Source organism: Magnolia sinica, chromosome 3, assembly GCF_029962835.1.
Source record: "Magnolia sinica isolate HGM2019 chromosome 3, MsV1, whole genome shotgun sequence".
Lineage (NCBI taxonomy): Eukaryota > Viridiplantae > Streptophyta > Magnoliopsida > Magnoliales > Magnoliaceae > Magnolia > Magnolia sinica.
The window spans coordinates 79,978,870-79,990,363 of NC_080575.1; the positions used below are offsets into that span (position 1 = coordinate 79,978,870).

The window sequence follows — 11,494 nt, forward strand, 5'->3', positions numbered from 1 at the left end:
TAATACTCCCAATTTCTAACAATGCTCACAAGCTTTGCAAAACTCATGAGTGTCCCTGAACATAGTGGGCCAGTAAAATCCACACTGTAGAATCTTTGTCGTGGTCTTTTTAGCAGAAAAGTGACCACCACAGGCCTGAGAGTGACAAAAGGAGATGACACTTTGGTGTTCATTGTCTGGTACACATCTCCTTAAAATTTGGTCTGGGCAATATTTAAATAAGTACGGATCATCCCAAAAGAATTTACGAACCTCTGTGAAGAATTTTTTTCTTATCTTGTGCAGTCCAATGTGTCGACGTGAAACCTGTGGCAAGATAATTAGCAATATCATCAAACCAAGGTGAATGGGAGACTTTGAATAGTTGTTCGTAAGGGAACATGTCATTGATATCTGTCATCTTAAGGGAATTAGGGAGATCAAGGCGGGAAAGATGGTCAGCCACTACGTTCTCTACTCCCTTTTTATCTTTTATTTTCAAATCAAATTCTTGGAGTAGGAGGATTCATCTAATCAAGCGGGGCTTAGCATCATTCTTAGAAAGAAGATACTTGAGCACCGCATGATCTTTGTAAATGATGATTTTAGATCCGATCAAGTATGACCTAAATTTGTCCAAAGCGAACACTACGACTAAGAGTTCTTTTTCCATAGTCGAGTAGTTCACTTGGGCGGGATTTAGAGTTCTACTTACATAATGAATAACATAGGGCTTCTTTTCTTTTCTCTGGCCTAAAACCGCCCCAAGAGCATAGTCAGACGCATCAGACATAAGTTTGAAAGGAAGGTTCCAATCTGGTGGCTGCATGATAGGTGCAGTGGTTAACATGCCCTTAAGCTTAATGAAAGCTTCCTGGCATTGCTCAATCAACTCGTATGGTGCATCCTTTTGAAGGAGATTACACGAAGGACGAGAGAGATAACTAAAGTCCTTTATGCCGACAAAAGCCGATGTGTCTTAAGAAGTATCGCGCGTCCCGTTCTTGGGTGGAGGTAGGTTAGAGATAAGATCAATTTTAACATTATCTACCTCAATTCCCTTAGACAAGATAATATGTCTAAGGACAATTCCCTTACGAACCATGAAATGTCGCTTCTCCTAATTGAGTAGCAAATTCTTTTCCACACATCTTTTCAGCACACATTTAAGATTCTTTAAGCAATCGCCGAAAGATGGACCAAAAACAGAGAAGTCGTCCATGAAGGCTTCTAGATATTATTCCACCATGTTAGAAAAAATACTCATCATGCATCGCTGAAAAGTGGCAGGGACATTACATAGCCCAAATGGCATCGTTCAGTAAGCAAAGGTGCCGTAAGGACATGTAAATGTGGTCTTTTCCTAATCTTTAGGAGCTATCTCTATCTGGTTGTAGCTCGAATACCTGTCAAGGAAACAATATTACGATTCACCAGCTAGCCTTTTCAAGATTTGATCAATGAAGGGCAAAGGGAAGTGGTCCTTCCTCGTGACAGTATTCAACTTCCTGTAGTGAATGCACATTCTCCAACCAGTAGTAACACTAGTTGGCATTAGTTCACTATTGGCATTGGCTACGATAATGATTCCAGACTTCTTGGGAACCACCTGAGTTGGACTCACCCATTGAATATCAGATATCGGATATATGATACCCACATCCAATAGTTTAAGAACCTTGTCTTTAACCACTTCCTTCATTTTTCGATTTAGTCTACGTTGTGATTGATGAGAGGCCTTCGTATTATCCTCATGATAAATGCGGTGAGTTTAAATCAAAGGGTCAATTCCCTTGAGGTCCGCAATCGACCATCTAAGGGCTCCATTATGCTTAATGAGAGTAGAGATGAGCATACTCTCTTGTTCTTGACCGACAACTGCATGAAATTAACCGAGAACTGAGTCAAATTGACTAATAACTACTTGAAATGGACATTGTGTTAACCGAGAACTTGTGAAAATTGACTGACAACTTCATGAGAAAGTTCTTAGTCAATTTCACTCACTTATCGGTTAATTTCACTCAGTTCGCAGTCAATTTCACTAAGTTAACAGTCAATTTCACCAACTTAAGTGAGTTCTCGGTCAATTTCACTCAGTTATAGGTCAGTTTCACTCACTTCGCGGTCAATTTCACTAAGTTCGCAGTCAATTTCACAATGTTCGTAGTCAATTTAACTGAGTCCTCAGTCAAATTCATAAAGTTCGTGGTAAATTTAATGCAGTTGAAGACGTCAATTTCAAGTAGTTATCAGTCAAATTCACTTAGTCCTCAATCAATTTCACTTAGTCCTCGGTCAATTTCACTTCGTCATCGATCAATTTCATGATGTTCGTGGTCAATTTCAGTCAGTTTGTGGTTAATTTCAGTCAATTCGCGGTTAATCTCACTCAGTTCGCAGCCAATTTCACTCAGTTTGACGTCAATTTCAAGATGTTCTTAGCCAAATACGCAACATAAAACTCGGGAAATTGACCGAGAGCTAATTGAAACAAGACGCAAACTTGTTGAAATTCACCTGTAAGTCGGGCATTTTGACTTGGAATTCACCTGTCGTTACAACTTATCAATGCTAGGTGCACTCATTTCTATCATTTCTTTAATGATGTCTTATTTTATCAAACATGGATAGGCATACGTACCAGTGAACCACAACAACCATCATTGGTACTTGATGATCATCTACCCTCAGGAATGAGAGATTATTATTCTTAATAGTTTATATTTGAGGGCAGTCAGCGATACAAGGAACATATCGAGCTGATGAAGGAGGGATTGCCTATTATATTCCATGCCACAGGAGTTATGTCTACGCTGGACAAGAAGGAATGGACCGTCAAACAAGAGATTTCCATACCGAAGCAGATGAACGGATATGATTGCGGCATATTTATCATGAAATATATTAATATTTTGTGCAGCGGTCAAATTTTATTTGGAAAAAACTTACAAAATTTCACTCCCATTTTTAGAAATTCAATGGGCTAGGATTGGTTGATTGTCCACAATAGATGATATTTGTCTTAGGCATGAGAGGATGGGAAAATTTCATGAAATTTTTAATTTGTTGTAAATGATGTCTTGTATAAAATTTAGGGTGAATGAGGACCTGCTTGTGAATTGCTAATTAATTTATTTATGAATAGTTATTTCATTGTGAATGGTGATTTGTTTGTGAATTGGTATCGGTCAGTTTCACTAACTTCACAGTGAATTTCAGTCACTTCGCGGTCAAGTTCACTCACTTTGCCGTGAATTTCACTCACTACATGGTCAAGTTCACTCACTTTGTGGTGAACTTCACTCACTTTGTGGTAAATTTTGATCACTTTGCGGTCAATTTCAGTCACTTCATGGTGAATTTCACTCACTTCTCAATCAAGTTCACTCACTTCGTGATCAATTTTGCTCACTTCTCGGTCAATTTCACTCACTTCATGGTTAAGTTCACCCACTTTGTGGTAAATTTCACTCACTTCGTGGTTAAGTTCACTTACTTCTAGGTGAAGTTTACTCAATATGCAGTCAATTTCACTTCGCGATCAAGTTCACTCACTTCACAGTGAATTTCACTTACTTCACGGTCAAGTTCACTCACTTCGTAATGAATTTCAATCACTTCGCGGTGAATTTCAGTCACCTCACGGTCAAGTTCACCCACTTCGCGGTGAATTTCACTCACTTCTCGGTCAAGTTTACTCACTTTGCGGTCAATTTCACCATGAAGTGACTGAAATTGACCGTGAAGTGATTGAAATTCATTGCGAAGGGAGTGACCTTGACCGCGAAGTGAGTAAACTTCACCATGAAGTGAGTGAACTTGACCACGAAGTGAGAGAAATTGACCGCAAAGTGACTAAAATTCACCACGAAGTTAGTGAAATTGACTGATATTAATTCACAAACAAATCACCATTCATAATGAAATCATTATTCACAAATAAATTAATTAGCAATTTACAAGCAGGTCCTCATTCACCCTAAATTTTATACAAGATTTCATTTACAATAAATTACAACATTTCACAAAATTTTCCCATTCTTCTCATGCCTAAGACAAATATCATCATCTATCGTGGACACTCAAGCAATCATAGGCTATTGAATTCTGAAAAATGGGAGTGAAATTTTGCAAGTCTATTCTTAAAAAAAATTCGACCGCTGCACAAAATGTCAATATATTTTATGACAAATATGCCACAATCATATTCGTTCGTCTGCTTTAGTAGGAAAATCTCTTCTCTGATGGTCCAATCCCTCCCGTTTAGCGTAGACGTATCTCTTGTAGCATGGAATATAATAGGCAATCCTTCCTTCATCAGCTCGATCTATTCCTTGTATTGACTGACTACCCTCGAATATAAACTATCGAGAATAACAATATCTCGTTCTTGAGGGTATATGACCATCAAGTACCAATGACCGTTGTCGTGGTTCACCAATACGTACGTCTGTCCATATTTGACAAAATAAGATTTTATTAAAGAAATGATAGAAATGGGTACACCCAGTGTTAATAAGTTGCAATGATAGGTGAATTCCAAACCAAAATGCCCGACTTACAAGTGAATTTCAACAAGTTTGCGGCCTGTTTCAGTCAGTTCTCGATCAATTTCTTGAGTTATATGTTGTGTATTTGGCTGAGAACATTGTGAAATTGACCACAAACTAAGTGAAATTGGTCGTGAACTGAGTGAGATTGACCGCGAACTGATTAAAATTGATTGTGAACTGATTGAAATTGACTACGAACTAAGTGAAATTGACCATGAACATCATGAAATTGACTGACGACGAAGTGAAATTGACCAAGGACTAAGTGAAATGGATCAAGGACTAAGTGAAATTGACCAATAACTACTTGAAATTGACATCTTCAACTGAGTTAAATCAACCGCGAACATCGTGAAATTGACCGAGGACTCAGTTAAATTGATCGCAAACATTGTGAAATTGATCGCGAACTTAGTGAAATTGACCGTAAGTGAGTGAAACTGACCAATAACTAAGTGAAATTGATTGAGAACTCGCTTAAGTTGGTGAAATTGATCGATAATTGAGAGAAATTTACCACGAACTAAGTTAAATTGACCGTGAAGTGAGTTAAATTGACTACAAAGTAAGTGAAATTGACCAATAGGTGAGTGAAATTGACCGAGAACTCGCTCATGAAGCCGTCGGTCAATTTTCAAAAGGTCTCGGTCAACACGATATCAATTTCAAGCAGTTATCGGTCAATTTGACTAAGTTGTCGGTCAATTTCACACAGTTCTTAGTCAAGATGTCAATTTCAAGTAGTCCTCAATCAATTTCACCTAGTTCGCGGTTAATTTAACTTAGTTCATAGTCAATTTAACTTAGTTCGTAGTTAATTTAACCTACATCTCTGTCATTTTAACCTAGTTCGCGATTAATTTAACTCAATTTCAGCCAGTCCTCGATCTATTTCACTCAGTCTTTGTTCAATTTCACTTTGATCTTCGTTCTTTGGTTTAAAAAAAGACTCAATGTGGGTCATTTAAGCATTGAATTTGCCTCATTTTTCGAGTCATGCCTTAAAATGTTTAAATAAAATAACTGAATTGTGAACGGTGTGGATATATCATATAAAATACAGTGGGGTCCATATAATGAAGTCAATACTTTGAAATATACCTGCCATTCGTAACTTCTTTGATGGGGGCACCATTTTTGTCCTATCTTTGGTTGGCAAAACTTGAAAATGATGTATGTGGCAAGTGTATTCTCAACTAAAAGAAGAAATAGAAAGAAAATGGAGGTTTTACTGCTCAGGTGGACAATCACAAAAATGAGAAAAGAAATCAGAAAATGGGAGTTTTACTGCTATGATTGACAATCATAAAGAGGAGAGAAGAAATTAGAAAATGAGAGTTTTACTGTTAGGGTAGACTTTCACAAAGATGAGAGAAGAAATAAAAAATGGGAGTTTTATTGTTAGGGTTAAATTGTGTGAGGGGAACAAGAACTTTCAGAAATTGCATTTCTAATAAAGCAGGGGCATTTTGGTCTGGTAAAAATTCGCTCCTACAGTAGGGTAATAGTTTAATAAAGTAAGTTCGGAGGGGTAGAGAAAGGACGGTGGCTTAAAAGTAAGGCATACAATCGGAAAAGGTTCCTTGTTATTTGGATCTGTCTTATTTTTCGGCGAGCTCGCCAAATGGACGGACGGTTTGAATATCATTATTTTTCCATTATTTTTCGTGCCTCGTCTAAGTAGGCTATCATCCTCGCCTCCTTCGCATCATACTTTGTTGACACCTGGTTCACAACGAGTTGGGAATCGCATCGGACATCGACGAGCTGAACTCCTGGGCTGATGACTAATCTGAGCCCAGCCAACAGCGCTTCATACTTTGCCTCGTTGTTTGATGCCTTGAACCTGAGCCTAATCACGTACTGGATGGGGGTTGCATCGAGTGCGACCAGGATGATCCTCGCTCCTCCTCATTTTGAGTTGGATGACCCATCCACGAACAAGGTCCACTTATCAGACCTTACTTCTGCCACAGTGTCTTCGGGGGGTGAAGGAACTGGGGGAACGGCAGGGCTCACCGTCGAGTCCGCTGGAACCTCTAAGCTAATACATCTGGGTTCGCAGTTCAAAGTGGTGAATTTCGCTATGAAATCGGCCACTGCTTGGCCTTTGATCGCAGTCCTCGATCGATACTGTATTGCAAACTCTACGACCTCAACAGCCCACTTGGTCAGGCGTCTGAATACTTCAAGTTTTTAGAGCACTTGTCAGAGCAGCGAATCTGTGATAACGATGATGGAATGTGCTTGAAAGTATGGGAGTAACCGCCGTGTAGAGAGGACCAGACGCAGGGCAAGCTTCTCCATACTCGAGTATCTCGTTTCTGTCAGAACTAGTGCTTTGCTGGTATAATAGATAGGATGTTGCTTGCCTCCAGCTTCTCTGATAAGGGCCAAGATGATGTCTAACGCAAAAACTACCAAATAAATAAGCAATGGCTCTCCTTCCTCTAGCTTGGACAGTAGTGGTGATGACCCCAAGTATTGCTTTAACCGTTGAAAGGCTTGCTCGCAATCTAGGGTCCACTCTGCTTTAACCGTTGGGAGGCACTTATCAGTGGCTCTGGAGATGAAAGGGTTGAGCCAGCAACCCTTCCAGTGAGGCACTAGATCTCCTTCATTATTCGAGGTGAACTCATGTCGAGGAGAGCTTTAATCTTATCGGGATTTGCCTCGATTCTCCTCTGACTGACTTGGAAACCAAGGAATTTCCTTGACCCTACACCAAAAACACATTTGGCTGGATTTAACTTCATACGATACCGCCACAGGATTGAGAAGGTCTCTTGGAGTTCTTATACATGATCGGATGCTCTTCACGAGCATATCATCAACATAAACTTCCATAGTTTGGCCAATCTGCTGAGCAAACATTTGGTTGACCAACCTCTGATATGTTGTGCCAGCATTTTTGAGGCTGAACGACATGACCTGGTAACAGTATAGCCCTTTGTTTGTGACGAAGGTCATCTTCTGTTTATCTGGAGGGTGCATTGCTATCTGATTGTAGCTGGAGTATGCGTCCATGAAGGTGAGAAGCTCATGCCCAGTCGTGCTGTTGACCAATTGGTCGATCCTGGAAAGAGGGAAGCTATCTTTGGGGCAAGCTTTATTCAGATCCGAGTAATCCATGTAGACCCGCCAGTTCGCATTAGCTTTCTTCATGAGCATTACGTTCGCGATCTAATCTGGGTAATGAATTTCTTCGATGAAGCTAGTGCCGAGGAGTTTAGAGACCTCATTGACAATTGCAGCATACCTCTCAGGCTCGAAGGCTCTTCTTTTCTGTTTCACTGGCTTATGCTTAGGTCCCACATTCAACTTGTGGATGATCACCTTCGGAAGGATACCTGGCATATCATGATGAGACCAGGTGAAGACATCTCTGTGCTACTTTAGGAAGTTAAGCATCAATGTCCGTTGGTTATCAGATAGCAACGATCTGAGCTAAACTGTCTTGGTCAGATCCGCGTCATCAAGAAGAAGGACCACGATCAAGCATGTTGACTGTATGGGCCTATTTTACCGTTCCCTTCCTAATTGCCACAGGGTAGCAATGGCGCACCTCCCGTTGGTCTCCTCAAAGGTATCCAATTCCCCCTAGTGCAGGGAATTTCATCATTGAGTGGTACGTAGATACTACTACCCTCATGAAGTTGAGGGAAGGTCACGCGAGGATGATATTGTAAGTCGAGGGCGTGTTTACTACCAGGAAGTCTACCAATAGGGTGACCTAGTTCCGACCTTCTCCAGCCATCACTGGGAGGGAGATCGCTCCCTCTAAAATTACTTTATCGCCCACAAAGCTGTGCAACGCGGTCTGGATGGGTCGAAGGCATGATTTGTTGATTCTCATTTTATCGAATGCTTCGGAATACATGATGTCGGCCGAGCTCCCAATGTCAATCAGAAATCGGTATACCTTTCGATTGGCTATGGTCATTGCGACTACCAACGTATCATCATGGGGGTGCTGAATCCCTTACGTGTCGTCTTTCGTGAATGTCAAACTGCACGAGCTCATCCGAGGCTCCTTACTCGGCCTTTCTGCAAGATAGACGTAATGCTTGGGGTCAGTACTATGAGCATGGGCTTTTTGAGCTTGATTCAAATCCCCACCTCCTAATGGCCCCCATATATCGTTCAGATCTCGACAACATCGTCCGCTGCTCGGCTCAACGGTTCGTCCTTCCGAGGTTGTTTCTCTTCCTTCACATACTGCAGCAGATGCCCTTTACGAATAAGGGTTTCAATTTCTTCTTTCAAGTTGACACACTCACTGGTGTTATGCCCATGATCACGATGAAAGTGACAGTACCTGCGCTTGTCCTGCTGGCCTACTTCTGTCTACATACAGCTCGGACAATGCAGTAGCCTTTTGTCCCGGATATCCAATAAGAACTACTCTAATGACGTGTTGAGGGGAATGTATGCGCTAAATTTGCTTTCTAGTCTTATACTTGGCCTGCAATCACTGGAGTTATTTTCGTCTGACCTCCTTTTATTGGTTTGTGGTGCACTTCATCCTTCTGCCTCTTTTCTTTGGATGAATGCTCTGAACCTTGATTATACTTTCGCGAACTAAAGAATTCTTTCGCATTTGTGTACTTCTGAACTCGACTAATGTGCTCCACAAGCTTAGTCGGTGGATTCTTCCCTATCGAGAAGAGGAACCTTTCGTCCTTGAGCCCACTGATCATCGCGGTCAAAGCCATTTTGTCGGAGTAGTCATCAACCTGTAGAGCTTCCTCATTGAAGTGAGAGATGTAATCTTTCAATGACTCTCCACTTTTTTGCTTGAGGGTGAGTAGGTGAGTCAATGGCTTACGACTCTTCTTTCCGACGATGAACAATGTTAAGAATGCCCTACTGAGCTTAGCGAACATGCTGATTAACTTTGGCTTGAGCTGTCGATACTAACTTCTCGTAGCCCCTGTGAGGGTTATGAAGAATGCTCTGCACATCATTGCCTTTGATGCCGACTAGATTTGCATCCAAGAGCAGCAGGATTCCATGTGCTTTGTCTGGTCCTGTAACGCCCTGAAAATCGGGGGTCATGCAAATGTCCAACTCCCGAGTTTCAATGCATCACTTATGCAACATAGATAATGATGATTAAATATTGGCCGTATTAGTGCATTAAACATGAATGGGATTATACCAAAGCAGCATATCATACTCCAGAGATAATTGAATTATGCAAGCGGAAGACTATGATAAGTATATAAAGCATATAAGTGGTTGCAAGTCTCCAGAATATGATCATGTTACCAGTTCAATTAATTACATGTAAAGTTCCAAAATATACAAAATGTGTAATGTCATCTAGTCAGCATCAAAGTAGTCCTGGTCAATCAGAACAGGGCCTACATAAACCTGCCTGATAACTGCATGAAGGAGAACTCCTCCTCGTCATCATAAAAATCAAGCTCCGCCTCACAAGCATCGCCATCATCTGCAACTAAACTAGAGTCTGGTTATTGTTTTAAAACACCGTCCTAGAACGTGGGAGTGAGTGATCAACTCAGTGGAGCTATAAAGTAAAGGTTAACATGTTATTAATTTAGTCAAGCAGTAATGATAAAGCAGTACAACACTCATGTCCTAAGTACTCTTGTTAATGCAAAGATGATATGCAATAATGATGTATGCCCTCGCCTGCACTCCCTCTACGACATCATCTCACGATCGCGGCATGCAACACTCCCGCTGTGCTCAACTCCAATGCCAAAGGCACATGCAATGTTGTGCCTGTGCGTGATTAACCAAGTTCTTAATTAAGCATCTTCATACAACAGGTTGGGAAGCTAAGGTACCTCCCTTTATATTATTGTCCCAAACATTGATCCATATAAGGTTGTCAATCCTAGTACTTACATATGATAGATAGTTCCAGGTTGCTACGGAGAGGCTCGTCACCTCAGCATAGGCCTGGTTTATACTCTAGTTTACTACGGAAAGGCTCGTCACCTCAACGTAGACCTATTGTATACTCGAGGTCACTACGGGCTCATCACCTAATCGTAGGCCGATAGCTCAAAACAGTGTCCCATACCACCGTATTTAGCTCACAAGTTTGGTTTGCTCACTGGTCACTACGGGGAGGCTCGTCACCCCAGCGTAGGCCGACAGCATGACCACAGTGTCCCATACCACCATGCCTGACTCATGAGTCTTAGCGGATCGAGGTATCAAGGTTTAACGGGCTTTGTACTGGTAAGTTAGTACCTTAGATTCAAATAATAGCATCCATACATGGTGAACATATAATGGGTTAATCGGGTTACTTGACAAGCTTGGTTACTACGAGCGTACATTAACTTGGTCAACATAGAGTGCATAAGCACTCCATGTGGCCTAACCACTATCGGCAAATCTCTGTACGATTCGGATTCCCCGAATGCATCTGATGTAGCGGGAGTAGTTCCTCCACTTAACCGAGAACCATTACCGATTGCCTGACTATGTCATAGTCCCAATCACACTCCAACCAATAACATTCCCATATGGCAATCCAAGACAACATGTGACAACTAAAATCAGATGTAAATCTTACTTGAGCAATTTAACAAAACACATACTACACATACTACCATACATAGGCATTTCATCCCTAACTCACAAAGTAGTAAGACAGGTTACATAGAGAAATCCGTAACCATAGATGAGGAAATTGAGAATCTTATCTCAACACCCTGATGACATACATTTAAACAAACATTTTCTCATTCAGGCATTTCATCAAACACTTAGACTACACAACACATACATGTAATAAATTTGTTATAGCATATATTATAGCAAATTCGGAGTTTCCATACGTACAACAATCATGTAATCTCAATCATACAATCATGGTAAACATAAATCATAGTTCCATACTTATTCCAACATTTCAACAAACACATGGAATGCATTTAAAATCAACATAGTTTATATATATGCATAATATACGGTAA

General features: G+C 40.7%; 1 protein-coding gene across 1 annotated transcript; it reads right to left on the reverse strand.

The window, feature by feature from the left end:
* Window positions 1-6,743: 6,743 nt before the first annotated feature.
* Window positions 6,744-7,706, reverse strand: LOC131238952 (uncharacterized). The gene is made up of 2 exons (XM_058236527.1): window positions 7,294-7,706; window positions 6,744-7,098 (listed from the first exon to the last, which is right to left on the reverse strand). The coding sequence occupies exons 1-2, from the start codon at window positions 7,704-7,706 to the stop codon at window positions 6,744-6,746; spliced, it is 768 nt and encodes a 255-aa protein (XP_058092510.1).
* Window positions 7,707-11,494: the final 3,788 nt, after the last annotated feature.

Coding starts and splice junctions, on each gene's coding strand:
- LOC131238952 (XM_058236527.1), bottom strand. CDS start 7,706: ATGCTCATGAAGAAAGCTAATGCGAACTGGCGGGTCTACATGGATTAC. Junction 7,099..7,293: donor CTCAATCCTGTGGCGGTATC/GTATGAAGTTAA, acceptor TTTCATCTCCAG/AGCCACTGATAAGTGCCTCC.